This window comes from Sparassis crispa (assembly GCF_003851025.1).
Source record: "Sparassis crispa DNA, contig_000013F, whole genome shotgun sequence".
Classification (NCBI taxonomy): Eukaryota; Fungi; Basidiomycota; class Agaricomycetes; order Polyporales; family Sparassidaceae; genus Sparassis; species Sparassis crispa.
In genome coordinates this window covers 500,107-524,863 of record NW_020939760.1, presented here as the reverse complement: position 1 = coordinate 524,863, position 24,757 = coordinate 500,107, and the positions used below count along the sequence as shown (strand labels likewise).

Here is a 24,757-nt window from a genome sequence, read left to right as displayed (position 1 = left end):
AGTGATGGGCTGTTTTCCGCAGCAAATTGCACTCCGTCCGTCGATATGCGTTCTTCCGACGAAGAGGAGGAGGAGGTATATTCCGAGGGATATGACTCAGAAGACGAAGGTCTGCTACTCGAAGGACCGAAATATTGGTCACACGAGGATGAAAGTGTCCTAAAGGGTGTCGTGCGTACCAGCTCACCATAGTGCTAACCTGCATGCTCATCTCATAGATTTCCAGATGGAAGAGACGGAACCTCTCTTACTCGGTCCACTGTGCGGAACATATTTGATGGTGTGGCAAGATGGCGAAACCCTGGAAGAGATCACTCCGGAATCGACATGGCGAGGTACTGTGACTATCGAGCGTCGTAAATCAGCCCAACAGCGCGACCCCGATCCCGATGGTTTCAAGGGGAAAATAGCCCTCGGGTCGATCACGGGAACCTTTCTCGAACTCAAGGCCATGCATGCCGATGGAGAAGAGCAGCCGAACCGCTGGGACATGATCGAATTAACCTTGGATGGCGAGCACGTCGATTTCCTCTCCATGCAGGTTACCACTGTCATGGATGATTCTGGCAACTGTTTTGTCAATTTCGAAGTTTCCGATTCGCATCAATCCACCATCTGGCTGGGGAAGATGCAAACAAAGCCGGACGTGGAGGAGTTTTTGACAGAGGCAGAGAGGGAGAGGCTGGGGATGGATTTAACGGCAGCGCAGGTCAAGGAGAAGGCGAACAAACGAAGGAAAGGTAGCCGCGGGGCTAAGCGCAAGGTCAAAGGAGATGACGAGGACGAGAGACCTCGCAAGAAAGGCAAGAAATAGCCTATCGGCGCTCTGCTAGCACCGTCCAGCAGCACTACGGCGACAACTATGGTCAGCGCTGGGACCATTGCCAAAATACATACCGATGTTTGTTCTTCCTCATTTCAAGTTCATATTGCTACATTCCGGCACTCGCCCCTTTCTGCTTTATTCCGCTCCAGCCAATCACCTCGGTTACCCCAGTACATACGGACGAATTGCGCTTGAATGTTTAGGACTGGAAGAATGCTGTCGGGTAGGTCAAGAGCTTATGCAGAGTAGTCGCCATGTACGGTGGAGAAATACATTGTATTCACCATATCAGAGCAACTGGAAGTCACTGCAGCGGACGGGCAATACTTGTGATCTATAGGTGATCATCTCGTTTATTGTGCACACTTCTGCCCTCCCTTCAGTAAATCGGCGGCTAGTTTGATTGCGAACAATGAGTACAAATCCACCCTTGACGTCTCGACATGCACTGTACCTTGCTCAGAAATAGCATAGACGGTGGCTACAAGATTCACGAATAGCATCCATTGTCAAGGGACGTTTTCGAAATGCGGTTTGCGAACACCACTTACCGAGAGAGTGCGCAGAGAAGTGCAACGGAGCCACGGAAAGATCTACCACTCTGAGGTTGTTTGTGCCGTACACCTATCGTGATATGCGAAGTCAACCTGGCGAAGACACGGCAGAACGCGACAGCGAGACCTTCAACTCAGGATCGACTACTCCATCGCGGTCCTTCGGTAGCATAGAGCATGAGCCAATCGTATCTGTTAGAGTGTTGAGAACTCCTCAGTTGCCTGGTACCGCTCACTTACGCCACATGGTCTCACAGTTCCTCTTGATGAAATCTGCACGAATCACTGAATAGAGTCCGGGGCTGGTTACAAGATTGGTACTCACTGATGATTTCGATGTCATCCTTGATTTCAGCACCAGGATTCAGCTCCTTCGCTGCGAAGGAAATAGCAAGTCACTTCTAGATTGTACGTGCGGGACAACAAGAGATGATTTTACATATCATATCTTTGAAAGGCGGAACCTGCGCGAATCCTCTGACAAACTTCACCATCTCAGTCATGATCTGCAGATCTGCGCAACCCGTTTGAGAGGTTATGATTTTGGTTGAATTCAGGGCCACGTACCAATATCTTCCTCTAGGTAGTGAGGGTCGAGCTCTGGATCCGCCAGGGGATCACTCGAAGAACAATGCTATTCATCCAGGCGGCTGCATTAGAGACCGAACGTAAACTGTACATGACGCTTACGATTGATCCTCTAGAGAAGGGGCTATTCAGTACGATCGTGAAGGTCACATAGCGTTTGCCTGGCAATGGAGGATCTGGGAATTACATACACTACACAAATTTGTTCATTATATCGGTAGCGTGTGACGCACTGGGAGTAGACATGAAGCCTGGATAACTGATGATCTCGCACAGCGGCTCTCCTGCCTCGAGTCGTCTGAGTTGGATGTCGTACTGTTCCAGTAGCCCCGGAGGGTACGAAGCCGCATTTTCTGTAAATTTAGCCCTCGCAGCTCGAGCGATTTCATCGATGTTACAGGAAGCAACTTTTGGAGAGACAAAGGCAAAGTTGGTAATCCCTGTCGTATACAAACCCGAACCAGATTTACTAAGACATGGCAGACAAAGTCAATTTACAGACCAAAGACAGGAAATGCGAGGCTTACTGCAATTCCAGATGTTTTGCGGCCACAGCGGGGTCACGCAAGAGGCAAAGTGTATCGAATTTAGCGTCATCTCTCAGCTCTGAACAATATGTGTGAATTGTGCTCGATGAAGAGTTGTTCTGTACCCACCAAAGCTGACACCGATTTCAAGATGTTCCTGTACGTTCCTTCCAACACCAGGAAGGTCGATCTTCGTTGGGATGCCGACCTTCTCAAGCACTTCTTTGTTGCCGATACCGGACAGTTCCAACATTTGAGGAGATTGCAAGGCTCTGAGACACATTTGGTGAATACAGTACAGGATCTCAAAGTGAGGATGGTCTCAGACCCCATGGCGATAACAACTTCTTTTCTCGCACTGACAGTGTACAGCCTGCCTGCATGCTCGAACTCCACACCGACTGCAGTAAGATTCCCGTTCGGCGCAGAGATCGTGCACACCCGTCTTGCATGTGCGCATACGAGAACTTTGAGATTTGGACGCTCAGCGTTTGGGAGATAAAACGCCTGCACATGAATTAAGGAAATTGGCACGTCTCTCAGCAGCAGCTCACAGTTGTTGCATATGACCGTGTGTGCGTTACCGGGTCGTACGTGCTCGGTGCGAAATATGCTCCCGCCGGCTAGAAAGGGCGAGTAGAACAAGATATGAAACTCAAGAAGGGGTGGATAGCGGGTGTGCATACATCACCGCCCATCTTGGAGGGAATTATATCAGTGTGTGAGACATTTCATACCGCCGCCAAAAAAGATGAACGTCACCCTACCGGGTTAGCTGCGACGGGGACGCCCGCATTGATCAAAGTCTATCAGGCGAGACTAGGTTGAGCACTGGCACTGAACGCGTCCATTTTCCGTAGCGTACCTGCTGCATTTTCAACTCGGCCGGATCGATGGTTGCAGGATAGGTGATCTTGAGCGGCCCTGGAACCATGTGAAAGATATGTCAACTACTATTCCAGCCTCAGATGCGAGACAGAATGCGACCACCTTCGCTGCCGACGTTTGCTGCATCGTAATTCAGCTTGAACGTCCTCTGTACTTCTTCATGTGGAGAAATGAACCTTCGTGAAATCGCTTGGTGGTTAACACACTGAAAAAGATATATATAAGACCTACCCTTCCGTTCTTGCTACGTACTTCTGGTAATTGTTCCAGTTCCACCCTGGATTCCCAAGCCGTTCGAAATCTGAAGGGAACTCGGACATGGGACTGGGAGTAATATGCCTTGAACGAAACAGTGCCGTACCATTGATCTCTTCCGCCGTTGGCTTCGTCCAGACCATAAAATTGATAATTGAACTCCCTCCAAGACCTTTACCTCTGGAACACAGTCAGATGGTGGCGTTTCTGAAATCTGAGCCCTGCATACTCACCGATTCCAGACATGATGAGTGTCACGACATCGAGTCTGGTGCACCTACAGAACACGAACGTAGTTTCAGATCGAAATACCATACACAAACCTCGGAATGGGATACAGTTCGGAAGCTCCAGTCGTAAGACTCATTCCCAAACTGGCTTCCATGTGAGGCAGGGCGCACTGCGCATCGTCATCAAGACAATCAAGAAGCCGAGGCAACTCTCAAGACGCACAGGTGTCCGGATCGTCGATGTGCGCCGCCCCCGCCTCCAACGCGAGGACAGAAACGCTCGGGTCCTCCGTCAACCTCGCTGCCAGCGTAAGGCCCGCAGTCTACCATCACAGTGGAAGCGCTCCTCCACGTCAGCGTGAATCCCGGAAGATCTGGACGTAAACTCACGCCACCCCCTGCAGATTGATATACGCAGTTTAATCCGGTTGTGATCGACCCCAAACAGATCGTATCGACTCACCACAGATGACGAAGTCAAAACTCTCTCCTGCAACGTCTTCCAGCGTTGCGGTCATCCCGAGGATGCCAGAGCGGGTCGCGAAGAGGGGTGCTCAATCTGCCCGCAAGATACGATTGGTAATCGCAGATGGGAACCGGTACATCTCGCCAGTCAGCGTCGGGTCTCACGCGCATGGCAGACCTGCATGGGAATCTCCACAGGAAAAAGTCACGCGCCATTTCTGATGCTTGCTTCATCGCATGTACTTCCCGTACGTGATGAGGTCCTTCCAACGAAGACCGGCTTCAGCCGTCGTCGCATAAGTGAGTGCAGACAGGATTCAAGGGCAAGATAGACAAGGAAGATGCCCGCGTCCACGTGTGATTGGTCCATTGCTTATAGAGGCTCCCGCCCTCACTACTACCGTCAGACCCGTTTGCGGACATCCTTTCAGGAGGATACCGTGCAGCGGGGTGTAACGCACAGATTGTAAACCAAAGTTCAATCCATCGAGCGGGACGTTGCCGAGGGTCAACCATTTCTAGCCTGCTCGTCAATAACCGGAATTAGCAAGATACCACATAGTGAAGCAGAGATATGTCCCTCTGGCCGTGTCACGATAACAGCGTTTGGACAGACGCCGCATTACGAATTACGTGGAAACGTAGGCTGCGAGCGAACCTTGTGCAATGAGCACGAGTTCACATGCAGCCTGCGCATCACGGTTCTACTGCCATAATTCCATAGCCCACCAGTTCCAGACGGGACAAGAGACTTTGGTACGCCTCAGCAAGTCTTGTTCTGCGGCATGCCGGATATTCTCAAAGAGCAGGATGCCATCTGCACGGGAAATGGAGGATGTCCAGACGACGGATGATGATGGGCCTTGTAGGTAGCCCCACAAAACATGCACTGGTCACCACCATGATGATAAGACTATCATCAGAGATGTCCGCAGCTTGTTGCATCGCCACTCTGTGTTGTCTTCGCAAGATAAGACAGGACATCGCTACTGCAGGCGAAGGCACAGAGATCGGGGAACTTGTGCTCCTGCAGAAAGTTGTCGCGACGATCCAGACGACCGGGCGTCCAGCAGTCTCGTGCAATGGTTCTGGAAGTCGCCAATAGCGTGCATGTGGCGGCGTTAAACTCCTCGATGCTCCAGATCCGGGCCATCCACGGTGATGCGAGGGGATAACACGCCCGTAAACGGGATAGAAAACGAGCCAAGGAACCATCGAGTAAGACTGCTCAGCGTAAAGTCGGCAGAACGGAATTGCTATGTAATTCCTGAGATTTCCCCGTGCATGTCCAGGTAGCACGACTTGCACCGTCACGATCTCGTGACGGCAAAGGCGTAATCGTGGAAGCCAAGGAGAAATCGGGCAGCACCATCGACCGCAGCTGAGCGGCAGCTGAGCCAAAGTTACAGTACTAGTGCCCTCCCGCACTTTTCCATGCACGACAGACACACACAGAGCACTTGACGGCTGAAACAGGACGGGCGTTGCAAGAAGTGGTAGGCGGGTTTGTTAACAAGACATGCCTTTTGCAGACAAGGGGACATGAGTCTCCCTCGCTACATCGCTCCGGGAGTGACTCGCGTATAAGTCGGCAGAACTGAAGAAATATCGCACGTCTGATTGGATGTTCGCATAGATGGCGGAAATATTACTACCAATGGAATTTGTGAACCTCGGGAAGGAAGAGGGTGCACAAGATTGGTAGGAGCCGAGAGCAGAGAAGACGAGAGTAGACGTCATTTGAACGACCGGTACAGAAAAAGATGAGTGAATGCGAAATTCGCCCATTTGATTGTAATTTATATCGAGAGACTCCCAGAGCTGTCCAGCAAAAGATACGAGAATGGCATTCGAAGGCCAGGGAGACATGTGCGGACACACCTTCGAGTCCACACCCGAATCTCCGTTGGGCGCTCGATTTCTTGGAATTCTGGTCTCGGCCGCTTACACCACGGGATCGGTCTGCATGCAGAGTCTCGCATGCTTCCCCCAGATGCGCACCTTGTCACCGTACATTCCGTAGACCTGTGCAAACACGAGACAGAGTGCCTTTGCGAAGACCAGGCCGCCTGCTCTCTTCGCTGGCTCCCGCGAGAGTGATATCGGTGCCGCCATTTCCATGGCGAACCAGGGCCCATGGGATGGGAAGAAATGGAAGGCGGACCGAAGGAGAAGAACAAGCTATTCGCCATATCCGTCCACAAGGCAGCCGACGCAAATGGGCAAGTCATCTTTGATGCATGGCGGGACCTCGGACATCGATTTTCGCTCGCACGGGAGCACGCCCGCCAGGTAGCACCAATATATGTGCTCTGAAAACTAGAGAGAAATTTCTCGTCCTCTCGACTCTAGAGAAGAATTTCAGTGAAATAGGACATGTTTATTTGCGAGACAAGAGCAAAAAGGAAAAACGATTACCCGATATGGGCGGCTAGTGTGGCGTCAAGATACGGAGCGATCCGGGGTCCTGGAGAACTGGGGGAGGGCGAAGGAGAGCATCTGATGCTTGGCCCGGGCTAGTTATAAGAACGAGAAAACAATAAGGATTCCCCGTTGTGCTTCCTCTCTTTTGTCTCCCTCCATTGGGAAGATACCCCACACACTATTCCGTCCAAGACAATAAGCCATGCGCGTCACTCGTCGCAGGAGGTCCTCCTTGGCCATCGGTACGTCTTATCTGTCGTGCATCTCCAATGCAAACGAACTTACTGGATTATCTATCGCACACCCAGGCCTCGCACCGGTCAAGCCAGGCAATTACGGTATTTCGTCCCCATCCCCGCGCAACGTCACCTTTGCGCCGAACGTGACTCCAGGGACATATGTCGAGCCTGAGGGCGACCAAATTGACGAGCTGGACGCCGCGTCAGCTACAAATACACTCTTTCCCCCGTCTGAGACACCTTCGCCATCGACATCGCGTAGACGTGAGCCTGCGGGCAGGCGACGCTCGCAGGGCTATATCCCGCGTCCTGCGAACGCGTTCATGCTTTTCCGTGCGGACTTCGTTCGCCAGAAACACGTCCCAGGCTCGATTGAGACGAGCCACAACTCCCTCTCGAAAATCATCGGTCAGTTGACGTAGATTGTCATCTGTGTTTCGACCTTTCATCTGATGATCGGACGCGATGTTCGCTTTAGGCAACTGTTGGCATGCTCTTCCGCTCGAAGACAAGAAGATTTGGCAGACCCTTGCCAAGAAGGAGAAGGCGGAGCACCGCCTGCGATACCCCGACTATCGCTTCCGCCCTGTGCACAACAAAGAGAAAAAAGCCGCGAAGAAGCAGGCCAAGGCGCCGGTTTCGCTCTCTGACGAGCGCCGGTGCGAAGAGATCGCAGCGTTCATGCTCGATGGCAAGAAGGGTGACGCGCTCGTAGAGGCTGTGCGTCAGTACGATATGCTGCGCGAACGCACTGAAACGCTTAGTCCGGAGCCCCAACTGGGCCTCTATCAGCCTTCGCAGATACACGCTCCCCAGCCAATGTATCCTCACCGCAGGTCGTCATCCGTTCCACCGCCCACCGCGCTCTACAACCCTATCACTCTCCCTTCTGTGCCGTTCCTCGTCGGCGCCAGTGCCTTCCAAATGGGTGGTTCGCGTGGTGTATCCCCAGTCAACAGTATTTCGCGCACGATCTTGGGCCAGCGCCGTGCATCGAGCGCACAGCCGATGCAGTCGCGTCCGTGGTCGATGGATATGTCGTTCGCCGGACAGGGGACACCGGAGGCGTGGCAGCTCCAGCGCGACTGGGAGCCGCTGCCCGCTGTAAACACCAGTCTCTTCCAACCAACATACTTGAACGGGAACGGACACGAAGCGTTCGGCTTCGGCGCACCCTCCGGCACGCCCTCGTTGCACGAAGAGAGCAACGACATCTTCGTGAGTCATGCGCACGCTCTGCATCGCTGCCCGGACACACATGCTGACTATGCTGCGCAGAACTTCAACGGCTTCTCGAACACTCTTTCGCAGCCTGTCCATGACCTTTCTCTCAGCATCTCTCCCCTGGAGAACATTCCTCCGCATGCGCCCCTGAGTCCCTTCTCCGAGGCCTCGTCCGCGAACGCCGCTACCCCCTACTCGGCCTGCTCCTACTCCTCCGACGAGACCCTAGGCCCGCTGGATCCCTCGCGATGGGTCCCCGACTCCGGGTCCTCGACCGCATTCTCCGGCTCCCCCGCCCAATCCGACGCGCCGCTCCCCGGCATGAGCAACCTGTCACCGGAGCCCGCCGTATTCGCTCCGCTGGCGATGCACTCCCCCCCGTTCGTGTCCTGGGAGCAGCAGCTGCAGACCGCGCTCGACGCAGAGCAGCAACAGCAGCACATGATGCACGAGCAGAACTATGCGCTCGAGCCCGGGTGCGCCGGCGGGATGGAGATGCCGCTCGACATGGAGCACTTCGAGTTCGAGTACGAGCAGGGAGTGTACCCGCCGGGCTGCGCGGGCCCTGACCCCGCCGTCGGCGGCGAGATGTTCGGGTTCGCGGACCCCATGCAGACGCTGGAGGGATACTAGACTAGACCGCGCTGTCGCAGCCACCCCTCCGTCTCTGCCACGACACTGTCATGATCGTGCCTGCCGCAAATTGGATACCGATACCAATACCATTGAAGATCCCCCCCGCCATCATACCTCGCCCATCTGTATCGCCATAGATGTTTCCGTCTGTCTGTTCACCCTCCTGTAGCATTAACTCGTTTTCTCGTTACCGCCCCCGCCTCTTTGTCTCACTGTAGCATGGATTTCGCCTCGTACTACATACGTGCGTATAATACTGACTCGGTTTTTACGTGGCTCGCGTCGTCGCGGGCCTTAGTGTAGGATGTCTCTCCGACTCTCATTGCTGATTCGGACTGTCCATAGGTTATTTGGCGTTGCTTCTTGTATCTAGTTTTTCATTATACACGCTCTTCTCCCGAACGTAGTGTGTCTCAATGTGTGCGTGAGGATGTCGGAGAGACCTGGTCCAGGGCATGCATTTGATCGACAGAAGCCTGCGGGGTAGGAATGTCGCACCTCTGTGCACGCACGTTGTCATGCTTCAAGCAGAGAAGGGAAACAGAAATTAGCGGGTGCTAACGTCTACATTAGCCTAGGGGGAAAATACGTGCATCGTTGTCTATGAACTGCGTATTAATATGTATGCAAAACACGGTACGGCCATCGAGGAGAAACCATCACCGCATGGGGGACTCAGCGATTAATACAGCTCCACAACTGGGGCAAGCAGACTCTAATGGAACAGCGGCGTGAAGGTGCACGGGAGGCGCGACGTCGACGCTGAGGTGATCCTCAACGATAATGTTAATGGGTTGGCCTCCAAGGCAAGCGACTGTTCTTCGCAAGGCAGAACGCGGACAACGCATCATGCAGAAGTGGCTGCAGCGTTTTCCGGACGCGTTTGTGTCCCTGGTAGGGAATCTCCCCATGCAGTCCGTCCGTATGCATATATGTACATCGAGTGGTCGAGGCAAATGGCCGGCGGACGAAGTACGTGTGATGCTGGATCGTTACAATATTGCACAGATGAACTTGAAGTATGGAGCGACGGATCTACGGCGCTGCGTCTTTTGTTAACGGCGCGGCTAGAGCGTCGCTGGGAATTATGGTGCGGCTCGATGATGCCAGCAGAGACCCGACAGCGATAATCTCTTCCTTGCATTTCTTGCGCGGTTCCTTGTCGTCTCCTTTGGCTTTGCGCTTAGCCCCACGGCGACCCATTTTTCCCTCCTTCGCCCTCTTCTCGACATCCGCGGCTGTCAAGCGCATCCCGAGCCTCTCCCTTTCCGCGTCTGTCAACAATTCGTCCACGTTCGGCTTTGTCTGCTTCTTCCCCAACCAGTTCGAAGTGTAGTACGCTTGATCAACATGGAAGTTGACGAAATGATGGCCAGAATCGTCTACGACGTTGGTGACTTCCATGGTGAGGCTCTCTACCGGGAGATCCGGCGACGAAATGTCGGACGCGATTAATTCCCATTGGTTTGGTACCTGCTTTCCGCGGACATACGTCGCGCTGAGCTCGTGAAAGTACCCAAAAAAATGCTCGAGCTGTAAGACCCCCTTGAAACCGTCGGGATCTGGGTCCCTCTGCCGAGCTGACTTGCGACGCTCGAGCGTCACGGTGTCCCGCCATTTCGACGCTGCAGTGCGCTCTCCTGGAGATTCGTCTTCGTCTTGCCACACAACTAGATATTTCCCGCAAAGCGTGCTGAGAGAGACAGGTTTTGTCTCTCGCATCTAGAAGTCGATAGACGAAATGAGCAGGCGTGATGTAATTGGGCTCGAGGTGACCTGGTACGCACAACACCCGGGCGGACGATTTCATCCTTGGGAAGCCAGTACTTTGGCCCTTCAAGTAGCACGAGCTTTTCTTTAGGCTCTTCGTCATATAGAAGCATATCAACACTTGTCGTCGTCGCGGAAGACAGCAGCAGTTTGAGACGTCAAAAATCACACATCACGAGACACGCGTAAGTGTGACCAGTCGCGCAGTCGCGTCGACCTTCACGAAGGTTGTCTTACGAGAACATATATCCACAGGCGCGCAGTCCGGCTTCGCGCGGCCGTCAAGCGCATCCCGTGGTGACATCCTAGAGACCCTGAAAGATCTATCTCAGAACAATGAACAAAGCCTAAATTGCTAAAGCACGCAAGAATTATTTGCATGCCCACTTCCTTGACATGGTATGCGATGTGCGAGCCCCATGCACACGAGTAGTGAGACTCAGACAAATTATTACTCGTCCTTGCAGTTTATACTCACCATGGCACAGTCTAATAGCAAGCGGGGGAATTCGTTCAATTAATTGTTGTATCACCCTCGTACATGCTATAGTATCGCAGAGTAAAGGTCGCCGCCTGTACGTATATACACCTACTATTCTTCGCATTCTTCGCATTCCTCGCATTCCTCGCATTCTTCGCACCCTCCGTATTCGCATTCTCAATTTTCGTGTTCTTTGCAGAAATCATTCCTCCACCGTACAAGTGTAGGTATCCTATCAATATCAGGGGGATCATGTAAATCGGTAAGAATGTAACGTAACTCCTCGAGTGGGATTTCGAGTGGGATTTCGTCGTCGCTTATCTCAGCCAGTGACTCCTGTGCATACTTTGCCCAGTCACGGTCGGGTTCCTTCTCCATCTTGTACAGCATATGCATCCAACTTGAGTCCTCGAACCCACAACTGGTGGCTACCAGGTCGCGTATGCGGTCCAGAAGGATGAAGGATGTGTAAAGAAAGCGATGATGTTCTTTACCCTTCCCATGCAGCACAGAATCAACTACGGGCGACGCAGAAAGAAGGGGCTATCTGCATACCTTCTCCTGCCTTTGTTTTTCCGCCTTGGCCAACCGCGCTCCCATAGAGGACAGTGCTTTCTGCAAGCATTTGCTCTCATCCTGGCTTGACAGGTGTTTCCCGTAACCTTTGCCCTGCCCGTCAGATGTAAGGCTGCTCCCCTGACGCCGGTCCATGCGTCAATCCCCTGCAGGGTGATCCTTCTCTCCCTTCTGAGAATACAGACGGGTTGTGCACATAATAGGAGGACATGGCGTGTGCTTGATCCTGAGAGAACGAGGAAGGTACAGTCGAGAAAGTCGAGACATGGTCTCACAGACAGAGCTCAGCAAAGGGATCATCGTGAGTGTATCTGCTAGAAAGATGGGCCCCCGACCCAGCATACGGAGCCGAGGTTAGGGGCCATCTGAGAATTCTGCGGTGGTGACAAGAGGACTATGGATAGCATAGTAGCTTTAAGTCCCGCTGTTGACCGCGGTCTATGTGCAACGTTGGCCTTGACAATCAGGTTCCCCCGAAGTTTCACGGCGCCATAGAGGTATCCGGGTCGGGGACTTCACAGTCAAATTTTGAAGCTCTTAGGGAAGCGCTGTGATTGGGGGATCCGAATATTTGAGAGTGGGACACGAGACTCGTCCAAGGAAACTCGTAATTCTCGCTTCGCGGGCCTCGTGAACGCATAAATATTCCCTTAGCATCTACGAGTCGATGCAGTTCTTCGCAAGCACGTTGTACACCGGCAGTATGTTGGCTGGTCAAGCTTCAATTACGGCCTCGTAGATACACGTGCTTACTGGTGCTCGAGCTGCTACCTCTAGCCTTGGGGTGAGCGACGGCTCCTGCGTAGTTGTTGTGTGAAGTCGCCCATGATGGGCTCGAATTGTAGAGGTCACGAGTGGCCAGCCATAGTATCCGGCGATGCACCCAGCGACGTCGACGAATTGGGATGCACCGGTTCACTGTCTTGAGTCGGGAAGCGCGAAAACAAGAGATCGCCTCCTGGGCGAACGCCCGCACGTGGCAGGAAGAACGTTTGAGACCCTGCGAAGGAGGGTTAGGCTCCGGTGACGACAGCGGGCCATGGTGCCTGTGCGAGCCGAGAGGACTTTTGCGCTCAGGGCGTGTAACCTGTACGCGAACGGCTCAGTCTCTCAGGTAACAAAAATCCTTGGGAAGAGGCGCGTAGTCCGTGCCCGATTAGGCAAGTCAGTACGAAGGAAGGACCGAAAGGCTTCGATATCCGAGTTGTGCATACAACATGAGTCGGCATCGCGCTACTGTCATCCACCATCTAGTAAACAATCTGTTACAGAATCGATGTCTGATCCTAACACAAGTATCTACAACCATTAGGGAAAATTTGACCGCAGGCGGCCCGGGCCCCAGTACATCGCCCTCCTCACGGTCACGTTCTGGCGGAAGCGCGCTCTCCATCTCTTTTGTCGTTGCCACGCGAGTTGCGTCGCTCCCCTCGACCCAGTTCACCGCGCTGTAACATCCTGATCGCAGCCGGTGACAGTGTCAGGCCAGACTTCCTTTCAAATACTGGCCGCTGCCAGTGGACTTATCTCTCTCAGCCCGCCGTCCCTCTTCGTCCCACTCCGTGTGCCACGAGCTCAAGAGGTGTTCCAGTTCTCGGCTGGCGGGACCAGTCCACAACGTCTTTCCAAGTGCTCTCGAGAATCTGAGAGCCTCAAGCTGCTACATGGTTGTTAGGACCGTACATAGTATCACATAATTTAAAAACCTCACATTGGATTCTCGACCCTCTGAACTGTCGGATAGATACCTCTGCACCATGTGGCTTAAGCGAGGATAAAGCCGTTGAGGTAATGGAAGTGAGTCGATCCAAGCATCGTTCAGCGCAAGGACGGTAAGAGCAGATTGTGCTGGGTTGTGTTGCTGGGGAGACATTTGGAGATTCTTGTGTGCCATGCCATAGTATCTGCGATAAGCATGTCGGGAGTGAGAGAACAGTTGACTTGACAGAATTTCTAGTTCGCTATTCCGCAGAAACTAAACGATGTTGATGTGTTGTCGCGACGAGTCGGTTTGAGAAGGCGAGACGAATAAGAAAGGTGGACTTGAATTTAGTTCCGGCACTCTCGCACTAGCAGGCAAAGTTTACTTGAGAAGCGATTGCAGAAATACATGGTTCATGACAACGAGTTAGCAGCTTGCAACCAGCCGCAGCAGACTCCTCCAGAGCATTTCATACAACAACATTACTGCCTGACAGGTACATGAAGCAGTGATGTCTTCTGGTTTAAACTTCGTGGAGCAGGATATGTCGATGTGGGGAAAACTTCGCCAGACACATATAGTATGCACATCAGGTCGCACCAGAGTACAGTACCCTCTAGGAGTCGGTCTGTTCTTCCTTGAATATCAGCCCTCGATAAGTCTGAATGCTGACTGTTACCGGCGAACAACACCCAAAAGACGCAGCGAACTATTCGAGGAGTGTCAGATCTGCGCTATATTCAACGATCAGATTGAATCTGACGCAGGACTCGGAGCCGAGGGGGTGCATTCAGTCGAGCTTAGAATTTCAACCTGACAAAAATTTAAATGTCTGAGGAACTTTATGTAAAACGATCATCGATGCGCAGGATTATTCACCGTGTGCGACGATAGATGAAGACAGACAGCTCGATTCATAGCCACCCATCATTCCATGTCTACTTTCAGGACATTCAACCAGATGACGATTTCGCAGACCCTCCATCGGCTGCCTCTCGTGCACCTGCTGGAACAGTTGTGCGTTGGGCAGCTTGCCGTTCCTCTTGCGCAACTCTTGCGCGCCCTGAACAACGACAATATTATCTTCAGACTCACATGTATGCATACAGGGACTACACATACAGTCCAGCTTCCCTGAGGGTCGTACACCGGTAACCTCCTGCGACTTCCTGCGTTCGTTGATGTGTTGCTTAGCGTAGTAGTAGCTTACGCCAGCCGCAACGATTAAACTTCCCCAGAGCAAGAGCTAAGCGCACATTGTGTTCCAGGAGGTGAATCCAAGATAAGTTGATATCAGCGACATGCTGCCGGAAGAGGAGGAGGACTCGCCGTGGTTCTTATTGGAGGGACAGTGGTATATTCGCGCGGCATGGGTCCCGGTCAGAAATATGAGGTAGCGAATAAGTATTGAAGTCGCGAGAAGCAAACGGGTATTACCGTGAGCGCTTATATCTCCACAGACCGTCACCTGGTTGATACCATCATCGGAGGTCTGCACGATCTGTGCAAGTTTACACAGAGAGATCTACTGCAAGTTCGTCTTTCCGGTGTATTCATCCACTGAGTGACTGACATATCCTCGTATGCGCGGAAAGCAGGTCCAGGCCATTAGGATCCTCATTGCATCTTACTGTTCCTTGTGTTGAACAGGTCTGATGAACGTCGTCGTCTTGGCTTCATCTCAGGAATTCAATGGACTTGTGCGCGTTCTCTGGCAGTTTCATCCCAGCAACGTGGTCGGTGATTATGCCGCCATTCCAATCTGCTTATCTGCCTACTGCTAGTGTTAGTAGGACGTCGGAGACGTCGCCTGAACGATGTCATCAAGGTGTATGGTCTAACTCCGATTGTGCGTATGCCGCTTCTTGTACCTGTGGCAGGAAAAGCCATTCGAAGAGAACACCAAATTGTGCGCGCAATGTGAACAGAGACAAGTATACTTGTCTTCGCTGTAGTGAGTGTGCATACGTGGGACTGCGGACGACCGTAATTATTCGTAAGTAATGCTTTGGTTTATTTCAGTTGTTGCTGAAGGCTGTTTTCAAATTACCCTCACGTAAAATGCGTCACGATAGAGTTTGCATCAGCGAAACGCGCACACATGGAACTACCCAAGTCTTTACGCACTTCGTGCTTCTCTTGACTTCACATCCAGTGACGCCGTCACGACGTATACACTGCAGATTTCAACTACTGTGGAGGGTATGTGAGAAACAGTCAACTCAGTTTTCGGCGGCTCAAGCCTCAACAGCATCAACGGAGTCGAAATACTCCTGATATAACAACGTATTCGTGCTTATGATCTGCATCTTCCCATCGCACTGCTTCCGGATTGGTCCGAGTTGATTCCCATTTTCTTCGCTACTTCCTCCCCATTGTCCAGATGGTGAGTTCCCTCTTTTTCCCTCAAGGCCCAAGCTGTGCTCCTGTTAGTGTTATTCTCTTACTTTTTGTTCTCATCTTTGGTATGTAGCCGGCCGAGATTTTCCCGTACCAATGAGCACTTTGGAAAACGGCACTTTTTCACCGTAAGAAAGTGGCACCAAACTGTCCATTTTGCTGGTGCACCACTGATTACTGCGAGATTTGCCGAAAAGTGGCCATACCCAAAATCCCTAATCGCAACAGCTACAACCATTGGAGCTACAGCCTTCGGACAACTGTATATTGAAATCAAACGGATATCAGCTGCTTAGCACGATCTCGCCGCATCTCTTCAACGCATGTGGACCTCGAAGAGTCCTTGCAATCATAGCGTATCACCTCGTTATGGTATCATCTCAAAGTGGCTCCATCACCCTGCACGGCGGTCAGGCGTTCGGGCATTGGCGGTGTAAGGGGTCTGCCGGAGGAAGTTCCGATGTGTGCCTCATTGCTGACACGGGCCCGCCCGTGTAGATGCACAGCGCGAGTCGCTCGAGGTGCGTCTATCACTTTGCCATGAGTGCTGATGACTCGACAAGGTATTACTGACATGTATCCTCAGGGTGTCGTGAATACCGGGAGGGCTCGCACTCGCCTGGTAAGCCTTTTTTGCGTACGTCCACTCTTGTAACACTGCCTCGTTATAGACTGGATTGTTCCGACTTCTCATCTTGTACTTCTCCACACCTGGCCAATGTGGACCGTGCGGTTCGCCCCCACCCGTGTAGTACGTAAGAAGACCCTCCGGCACTCAGCACAGATGTCTTGATCGCCGTGCTGGGCATCAACTTCTCGACTTCGCTGTCTTGTGGTCTAGCGGTGTGGTGGTGGGACGCTCGTTCTCTGTTCATGCTAGCTCCGACCGTATCTCGCCATGACATTCATAATGCGTCCGATTTGCGTAATTTTCTGCTACTTTACCTCCCAATTGCAAGCGCCCGGAACAAGTCAGCTGTGCACAGTGCATTCACCGTATCATCTGCCTGCACTAATCATAGCTCTCTACGGCATTTGGTGTTCAATTATCAATCTCGTACGCAGCTTCACACCTTTACCTCCCCAATCAGCGGACTTTGAGCAAACACGAGTAGATCTAGCCTCTGGCAACCCATGCTTCTTCGTGTTCGGACTGACGCCGACCAGCAGGCATCAACCTTGCAGATACTTCGCAGATGCGTAGGTGCACCAGGGCTGTACTCCCCGGGACAACCACCGGCGTGTTACATCACATCTTCAACAAGCGCTGTCCAGGCTACTTTTACTTCTTTCGGGCTCCGCGTACAACGAAAGCAGCGCTGACCGGGCGTTTGTTTCGTGGAATTTGGCTGACGAGTGTTTATGGGCACTTATCTACCAAGAACGCCGGCGGGGAAGTCCTGTGTCCGGACGTTCAACTCAACGAGGATTGAGATACAGTGAGAATTCTGACTTCTTTGGTTTCAAATGCGCAGGACTTATCAAGGTTGGTCCTGACACTGTATCAAATACCTGGATATTCTCACTCACACTTCGAGCAGCACTGTTACCTGCCTTGGTTGGCCTCTGCAAGTCACCAACAGATCTTCGACTTTCTGTCAGACGCAGGCCCGTGCGAGGCTCATCATGGATGGGCAGTGTCTACTACCATCAGGTTCGCGATTCTGAGCAAGCACGTCGCGCACACTCGTAATGGAGTCCCCACTCATGTCAGTGAGTTTGTGATATGCGCCCATGCCCTGTGATCGCATAACGACAGACATAACACCATCATTATCGGTCTTGGGGCGTGTAGTCCGCCCACGTCGCGTTCCTCGACTACGCTCCAGCAACCCCGCTCACACGTTCTACCCCCGTCGTCGTTGCGTGCGCTACAAAGACCACAGGTCTTCGCGCTGGATATGATATGATATGCTTTGGCTTATCTGTCTTAGGAACTTGTGCATCACAGGTACGCAGAATCTCGTAGTGTCAGATCTGACGGTGTGATCCGCGTTGCGACTCATGCGTGTGGTATCTCCGTCATCACTCAGGACTCACAGCCCATTCCGAAGGCAGACGTGCTTCCAACGAAATGCAGAGTTCCGAGAAGCCAGTGGCTACATGTCATAGCGTTGTGAAATAGTAGCCTGATATGATGAGAGGTGCGAGCTCCAACATTGGTCAATCGGACAAACCATCTGTGTCCCCAGAGCATTCTGAACTTGGCGTTCCACGCCAGTGCTTCTTCCGGAACGCCCAGCTGCGTATCCTGACCAGAGTGCTGAGCATGCGTAGGACCCTGGCTGGGGCTGTCAGTGGTTGTCTTTTTTGCGGTGACAGCGACGTGCTCCCTTCTGACGTGTATATGTAAAAGAGGTTTGTTCAGCCGCATTCAAACCTCAGCGCTCAGCTACTACATAGGTCTTCGCTTGCCTTGCCGTTACCGATGTGAAACGCATTGCCAGCTGTGATCGTGAATGCCAGACAAATTGGTCGTCGATAGGTCATGTACGCGTCGAGAGAAGCACGGGCCTCCACCAAGCTGAGCAAGGGTTCCCGGGAGGAACCATGGTCAATATCCCTAACAATCGCCTTGCTTGCTACCCGAGCTTTCCTGGTCGACATCAGGAAGAAGCCAGGGTTCGCATCTCCTTCCCTGGATAATTCGAGGCGTCAGTGGTAAGGTCTGAACGCTGAGTGAGAGCCTTCCCATACTAGAGTTTCAGGAGTTGATGCGTGGCCATACAGGGCGCGCTAGAAGTCCGGGGGATATCCAATATCGCGCGCGTTCATTCACCTTTGAATGTATGTTTGAATCGGCGCTCGCTGAATGCCAGCTCGGAAGGTCCAGAAGATGTCCACAGAGTGTTCACCGCTTCGCCGGCCCCACCAAATGGCGCCCTGCCAATGTGCACGCAGCGATAGGGCCCGGCCAATAGCTATAACGAGCGCGAATCACAGAATCACAACAGAGATATCTGTGTGCTCCTGCACGCGCAGCCCGCACCACACCAGCCTTCAAGGGTGTGGCAGTCAGATGCTCTCGGCATCCACACGAAAGGCAGACGCGCTCCGCGACCACGGGGGTCAAAATATGAGGAGCGAATCGTAGCGAATCCTGACAGCTGGGCGTGTCGAGCGGCCGCTACTTATGTGCATGCGACTTCCTCGCAATTCGGCGACGACGAGTTCCTGGTTTCAGGACAAAGAAGCTCGGGCCATGGAAGCGGCTTGTTTAGACGGCTTTCATGAAGACCCTCATGTCGAGTAAGGGTCCTCACGAACACGGTTGAAGTGTATTTTCAATACGGATAGTAGGTGTATGCCTTGACGGTCGCCCGTTCGTTTTAGATGTGCACGAACCCGTGAATACGATAAAGTGAGGATTAATAATGGCACAGGCGGCGGAGAATTCGAAGCATCTGCAGATTTGGCCAAGAACGCGTGCAGTAGCCCATGATGTCTGTGGCTTAGCTTCAACTGGATGATCAAGCTCCTAGATAACCAAGTAGAAAGCAGCCCGATGAAGATACGACGCTCGAATCCAGTCGAAATTGGGACAAAGACATACGATACGTTCACAATGTACAGTACGTAGAGGAAAATACGACCATATTATAGGGAAATAATAGGCTATGCGAAAGCAGTAAAGAAGAAAGCCAGCTTTTAATTTAGGAGAACGATAGTAGTACACTAGGGACGACGACGAGACATGCTCTGACCGAGCAGAACGTGAGTAGAAACGATCCAATCGAACACAATTGCAACTGCCCAACAATGACGGTGGGGTCAGATAGAACGAAGAGGCGCATAGAATAGCGTGAGCAAGAGGAACAAAATGCACGAGGTGAACGAAAATCTACAAACACCGCGTTCGTTGCTGCCATGGCTGAATGAGCGAATAGCCTGGCGCTACTTCCCGGTTGATTGCGACTGTGAAACAAACTCCAGAACCCCAAAACGCGCCTCCATAACGCCCGACGCGGCCGTTACAGCGCACACCGTAACTGTGGAGGGTGAGGGGTGGGTATTCTGAGGACGGATAGTGCTGCTGGTATCGGCGATTGGCAGTGGGTGCATGAGGTGTGGATGCATGGATTAAGTGAGACAACCAGGCTCATGCCACTCGCGGTGGATGGCGGCGAGCCGACGGGACATAGCGGGTATGCGAATGCGCAGCAGTGCTGTCTGTCATCTGCGAGTGACATATCGCCAATACGCAGTATTAGGTGGCTAAGGAAATACCTCGGTCGATGCAAACTTTGGCGAAGGAAAACCATGGTGCATACCTGTGTGCCAGGGATGGAATTATCTGTAACGAGAGCCAAGTCAATCCAATAGGGTTCGCGTATACAATACGAAGACACTCACGATCTCTGATACACTCCCAAACGTCGACACCTTTCCCTTTCGGATCCCAGACTCCACACTGCGAGTTGACGGTCCAGTAAATGTTCAGCTCCCAGATACGTGTGGCGTCGCTAACAAGGCCAGGCATTGGGATGATTGGAGGGGCAGACGAGAGAATAAATTGAAGGCTGGGTCGTGAGGGGGTCGAAATTTATTCGATCTGCAGACAAGGGCGCAAGCCTGGACAAAGCGTTCTAGAAAGTTGAAAGGGGGAGAATGCGACGGTTATCATGGTAACTAGAGAGAGGGATTGTTTATATGTGCGCGGTCAAAGACGCCGGAGAATATCTGTACCTCCCGATTTGGACTATATAAGTTTATCTGGTTTACCGGCAACGGAGGGAACACTTTAAACCTCCGCCCACCCCCTGTGACTCCGCGTTCATTCGTTGGCATGTGCCGTTTCATATCCCGACCACATGAGTTTGACCCCGCCGCCTGCCCACTGGTTTCCTTCGCCCGCGGAGTTGCTAAGGCTCATCTCGATAATCGTCGGCAGGGCAAGTTCTTTCCCTACACGGAAGAGACATCAATCGATACGAAGGATGCGATAGAACGGGAGAATTTGAACGGATTAATTCCGAGGTCATCCATGCAGGCATCTATCGGGATGGCGTTCCACCGTCTGACTGACACCATCTTCCAGGCTGCACTGGACTGAATTACAGTCGCTGTGTACTTCCGCGGGCGAACCGCCTAAGATCTAGCGAACCCTCCTTTGTGACCGGCGCAGCTGATCGCAGGATTCAAGGGTGCAAGATCATGACTAGCGTAAGTCCGGGCTGGACAGCATCGTTCTTTATTAATAAACTGCTGACCGCAGATCAGTTTGAACTTCACAAGCAGTACGGTGAGCGTCCTTCCGTGCGCTGCATCCTCCGTCCAGCATCGGGAGGAACGGGTGAAGACTTTTTTGGGCAGACCGAAGGCTTCCCCCAGTCTGGTCGAGACCAAGTCGACCCGTTGGGTCCCGTGGACCAACATCAATTTCGTTTCCCCACTCTGGCGGCTCCGCCACCCATATGCAGCCCGCTCCTCGGCGAATTACACGTCGTCGATGAGTCGCATTCGTCCTCTACTCACCACTGCACGGCGAACGAGTACGTATTCATGTTCACATTACCTGGCGCAGCAGCTCCTGCTTTACTCATCCGAGGCGCGTTTGGGTGTTCTGGACTCGTTTTCGTGTAGCCTAGCCAGCGGCACACAGTCCTGAGAATGTAAAGCCACCTGCACCGACCGACACGGACGGTCGTATACTTCGTGTGCTGCTCAGAATGGTTTTTCGTGTTTGACGCAGCATGCCCAACACCAAAGATTCCATTAGCGGCCGCCCAGCCAATCAGCGCGCGCTACCGTGTTTCAATTTCCACTTCGGGTCCCTCATCACTGATGCATGCTGATGTTTCATCTCCGCAAGATGCCCAAGACGGCTTGTTTCCGCAGTATGCCCTTCGATCATCGATGGGGTTCGGTCAATGAGACCGACCAGTCACGCGGCTCTTCTCCACTCAGAACGGCGGCGCCCGTGGGCATTTAGACTTGCGGCAGTAGGCTGGTTGGACCGGAAGCCAAAACATAAAGAGGCGTGGCTTGGAAATCGATGGATGGGTAGCAGAAGCCAGCGGCAGCTTGGGGGAATGGGTTTTGTGCGCTACAGTAAATTTACTTTCGGCCATTTGAGCAATGCATACTAATACGTACCATATGAAAAACATATTTTACCAATTCTACATAATGAGGCTGATAAGCTAGAGTCCCCAAGAGTTTGAAATACTTGGCTCAGCTATGGCAAGAATTAGATCTTTCTAAAATTTCCAGCAACTCTCTTTTCAGGGAACCTTGGATTTTGCAACGCTGGATGATACTGCAATGACGGCGGGTGCATGACAAGCACTACATGAATGACAGATTTGGGTTGCTCGCGCTGCAGGAAATAAGACTCGGGCTAGGGTTTGTGCATATTTTCCTGCGAGAAACGTTCCGGTTACGCTCGTTCAGCATAACCTCGGATGACTTGTTGGGCCAGCCATCTTGTGGAGTTCTCCTCTGTACAAATTTCCTTATTCAGTATTTTTCACTCAAAAAGGTAGGTCTTATAAAACATAAGTCACATGATCTTTAAAACACACTACTAGGGGATAAAGGAGCGAGAACACCACAACGTCGAATGGTTTTAGGAGCCTGTGGTGTAATATTATTGAAACTCTAGTTGTTGTCGTCTTCGAAGTAGAGGTTGGCACCGGGGAACTGGGCCTTGATGATCTCCCAGAGCCAGTACATTGGCGAACCAAATGTGATGTCAGAGGAATCGGTTGGACCCGTGCCACCGGTGAGGAGGGCAACGACCTTGCCGAGGGCGTCGACGATGATGGACCCAGAGTCCCCGCCCCTGGAGAACGGACCGGAGTCATTGTCATAGGGGTAGACTGCTGCTTCCACCGAATCGCGGCTGCCTAGGGCGAAGTAATGGCGAACATGAGACTCAAATCCACTCAAACAACCGATCGTGGTGAGCGTGGTGAGGCCACGTTTAATAATGTATCGCATGGGGTCACCTTTGTGGTCTTTGTTGTTGGGTGTGCGTATCTCTTCGGCGGAGAGAACGCCTCGGAGCTCGAGGAGACGTTCAGCTGGATAATCAAAATCGGACGGTGCATCGATGCGAGGGTACATCAAGCTGATGAACTTGGCGGCGTCGATCTCAGGGCCTGGAATATGAACAGTTAGATTAGACGCCTTTAGCTAGACAGATCAGCACGCACCTAAGTCGAGCACGTTCTTCCTGAAGTTCTGCGAGAACTTCTTTTCGTCAAGCTTGATGACGCAAATGTCCTTCGTATAACCGTGAGGAGCGGTAGAGACACTGACGGGAGGTGCCCAGACGACGTGTCCAATGACCCGGTCCTTCGGCTTCGTCCACTGCTTCTTCACCTTCACGAAGAACTTCTTGAGCTCCTCGATCGCCCTCGATCGCCGTTCGTGTCTTGCTCAGCTCACGTTGAGTCTCCACCAGTTCACCTGCCGCCTGCTCAGCGTTAGGGCCACTGCCCTCCGACCTCGCTGTTAACGCCGTAACCCACTTCTCCAAGACGCCAACCGTGTTGTTCAGGGTGCCGATATGGCCCTGGATGGATATGAGGAAGGTGGTGAAAGCTTTAGTGCTCATGAGGACAACCTTCTTCTTCGGTCCGGCTTTGTAGGTGTAGTCAAAATTGCGTTCATATTCTCGGGGAAACGAACATACCGACGTAGGAGTATGGATTATTGCCTTCGTCTTCAGGGAACAGAACGTGGCGGGCCGTGACGGCGTAAAGAACTTTACCCACTCTAAAATAGAAGCCCATTGTTCCCCGGCTCTTGAGCATCTTCAAGCCAGCGATAGGCAGGCCAAGTGCAGTAGTCACAGGATCAATGACGGCCTTGAGGGGATCGAGATCCGAGACGGGTGCGAACAGTTCGGGACCACTGAAGCCCCTGGCCACCGACTCACGGTACGCAACATCAACGTCGAAAATGCCGTGCTCCTTGGGGAGATCGAGATGTCATTGGAAGAGTGGAATGCCTTCTCGCCGGTGAGAGTATCGGGCAAGACTCCCACCCAAATCGTGACGGGAGTGGTAACGACTGTCCCGTACGGGGCGATCTTGATGTCGACATCCTCGATGTCCTCATCGTCCTTGTTGTCCTCGACGTCCTCGACGTCCTCATTCTCCTCAACCCAGCTGAAATGAACAAGGTCGACAGAAGAATGCTGGATGTTTTGCTGATCGAGGAGTTCAACAACCTTGGAATGAATGTCAGTCCGCGGATTGCTGCGCTTCGAGAAGGTCACGAACCTTAGAACGAATAGTAGCCCACAGATTATCTTTACCAAGTTTGTGGTGCTCGTAGACTGGCAGAAGCCGCATGAGACGAGGATCTTGTTCTGGCCCTGAGGGCACTGTGAAGACATCCTTGGATGTCCGGAAGATCAACTTGGGACCCCAGCGTCTGGAACCCCGGATACCGAAATAGTAAAGGTGGGCCTCAAGCTTAGAGACATCGTAGGGAGAGGACTCGACTGAAGAAACGCTGGAGGAGGAGTCTGTCTCCCAGAGACTGCTGCGGTCGGAGTAGTCTGCATCGCTGTCGTCGGATGGGGGGCCCTTGGCAATCTCCTTGGAGTATGCGGCGCACTCCTCGTCGAACACTGCTGAGTGGACGTGACGCTCCAAGGTATCATCCCCTAGAAAAGTATACGAGTGGGTCAGTATAGAAGAAGACCAATAAAACGTAAAAGAACTCGCTTGTCGGGGGTTCAGACATCGCGCTAAGAGAGTAGTTGACTGAGGAAGTCACCTGCCTTTCACGTTGAATTATGCGGAGGTCAGATGGATGTTGGGGACGAAAGACGGTACCCCTATTCCATCCTTCCGTTCTCTAGGTATTCTCCTGTCTCGGCGCCGAGCCTCGCTGCCACTCGAGGGAGGTGGCAGGATTCGCGGGATTTCCATAGAAGGAACACCCGGTTACGGCGAGAATGGCCGCCATTCTCGCGGACGCACACTGGAGGCAAAAGTGGATGTTCTGCCTTGGAA

The 24,757-nt window shown here is 52.5% G+C and overlaps 11 protein-coding genes across 11 annotated transcripts; 5 read left to right on the top strand and 6 right to left on the bottom strand.

The window, feature by feature from the left end:
* Positions 1–45: 45 nt before the first annotated feature.
* SCP_1401820 (hypothetical protein) lies at positions 46–814 on the top strand (the record flags this gene model as incomplete). Its single annotated transcript, XM_027763889.1, has 2 exons — positions 46–171; positions 227–814. 2 exons carry the CDS (start codon positions 46–48, stop codon positions 812–814), a joined length of 714 nt encoding a protein of 237 aa, XP_027619690.1.
* A 654-nt stretch (positions 815–1,468) lies between these two features.
* On the bottom strand, positions 1,469–4,386 carry SCP_1401810 (Dehydrogenase citC; the record flags this gene model as incomplete). The annotated part of the gene is made up of 22 exons (XM_027763888.1): positions 1,469–1,572; positions 1,636–1,653; positions 1,706–1,756; positions 1,820–1,894; positions 1,948–2,014; positions 2,071–2,144; positions 2,202–2,437; positions 2,496–2,574; positions 2,625–2,767; positions 2,824–3,002; positions 3,050–3,118; positions 3,182–3,193; positions 3,263–3,301; positions 3,361–3,419; positions 3,486–3,559; positions 3,615–3,684; positions 3,745–3,818; positions 3,872–3,915; positions 3,962–4,038; positions 4,092–4,191; positions 4,259–4,266; positions 4,332–4,386. 22 exons carry the CDS (start codon positions 4,384–4,386, stop codon positions 1,469–1,471), a joined length of 1,707 nt encoding a protein of 568 aa, XP_027619689.1.
* A 2,083-nt stretch (positions 4,387–6,469) lies between these two features.
* SCP_1401800 (hypothetical protein) lies at positions 6,470–6,649 on the top strand (the record flags this gene model as incomplete). Its single annotated transcript, XM_027763887.1, has 1 exon — positions 6,470–6,649. One exon carries the CDS (start codon positions 6,470–6,472, stop codon positions 6,647–6,649), a length of 180 nt encoding a protein of 59 aa, XP_027619688.1.
* A 310-nt stretch (positions 6,650–6,959) lies between these two features.
* Positions 6,960–8,853, top strand: SCP_1401790 (hypothetical protein; the record flags this gene model as incomplete). Its single annotated transcript, XM_027763886.1, has 4 exons — positions 6,960–6,999; positions 7,066–7,404; positions 7,475–8,214; positions 8,275–8,853. The coding sequence occupies 4 exons, from the start codon at positions 6,960–6,962 to the stop codon at positions 8,851–8,853; spliced, it is 1,698 nt and encodes a 565-aa protein (XP_027619687.1).
* Positions 8,854–9,891: 1,038 nt separating this feature from the next.
* Positions 9,892–10,739, bottom strand: SCP_1401780 (hypothetical protein; the record flags this gene model as incomplete). The annotated part of the gene is made up of 2 exons (XM_027763885.1): positions 9,892–10,578; positions 10,644–10,739. 2 exons carry the CDS (start codon positions 10,737–10,739, stop codon positions 9,892–9,894), a joined length of 783 nt encoding a protein of 260 aa, XP_027619686.1.
* Positions 10,740–11,284: 545 nt separating this feature from the next.
* On the bottom strand, positions 11,285–11,818 carry SCP_1401770 (hypothetical protein; the record flags this gene model as incomplete). Its single annotated transcript, XM_027763884.1, has 2 exons — positions 11,285–11,602; positions 11,663–11,818. 2 exons carry the CDS (start codon positions 11,816–11,818, stop codon positions 11,285–11,287), a joined length of 474 nt encoding a protein of 157 aa, XP_027619685.1.
* Positions 11,819–14,338: 2,520 nt separating this feature from the next.
* On the bottom strand, positions 14,339–14,756 carry SCP_1401760 (hypothetical protein; the record flags this gene model as incomplete). The annotated part of the gene is made up of 3 exons (XM_027763883.1): positions 14,339–14,448; positions 14,508–14,631; positions 14,715–14,756. 3 exons carry the CDS (start codon positions 14,754–14,756, stop codon positions 14,339–14,341), a joined length of 276 nt encoding a protein of 91 aa, XP_027619684.1.
* Positions 14,757–16,154: 1,398 nt separating this feature from the next.
* On the top strand, positions 16,155–16,537 carry SCP_1401750 (hypothetical protein; the record flags this gene model as incomplete). The annotated part of the gene is made up of 4 exons (XM_027763882.1): positions 16,155–16,218; positions 16,284–16,306; positions 16,372–16,407; positions 16,457–16,537. The coding sequence occupies 4 exons, from the start codon at positions 16,155–16,157 to the stop codon at positions 16,535–16,537; spliced, it is 204 nt and encodes a 67-aa protein (XP_027619683.1).
* Positions 16,538–19,958: 3,421 nt separating this feature from the next.
* On the bottom strand, positions 19,959–20,265 carry SCP_1401740 (hypothetical protein; the record flags this gene model as incomplete). Its single annotated transcript, XM_027763881.1, has 3 exons — positions 19,959–20,000; positions 20,057–20,079; positions 20,139–20,265. The coding sequence occupies 3 exons, from the start codon at positions 20,263–20,265 to the stop codon at positions 19,959–19,961; spliced, it is 192 nt and encodes a 63-aa protein (XP_027619682.1).
* Positions 20,266–20,571: 306 nt separating this feature from the next.
* SCP_1401730 (hypothetical protein) lies at positions 20,572–20,884 on the top strand (the record flags this gene model as incomplete). Its single annotated transcript, XM_027763880.1, has 2 exons — positions 20,572–20,762; positions 20,824–20,884. 2 exons carry the CDS (start codon positions 20,572–20,574, stop codon positions 20,882–20,884), a joined length of 252 nt encoding a protein of 83 aa, XP_027619681.1.
* Positions 20,885–22,385: 1,501 nt separating this feature from the next.
* Positions 22,386–24,673, bottom strand: SCP_1401720 (hypothetical protein; the record flags this gene model as incomplete). The annotated part of the gene is made up of 8 exons (XM_027763879.1): positions 22,386–22,888; positions 22,943–23,135; positions 23,191–23,372; positions 23,425–23,704; positions 23,779–23,964; positions 24,017–24,405; positions 24,507–24,522; positions 24,578–24,673. 8 exons carry the CDS (start codon positions 24,671–24,673, stop codon positions 22,386–22,388), a joined length of 1,845 nt encoding a protein of 614 aa, XP_027619680.1.
* Positions 24,674–24,757: the final 84 nt, after the last annotated feature.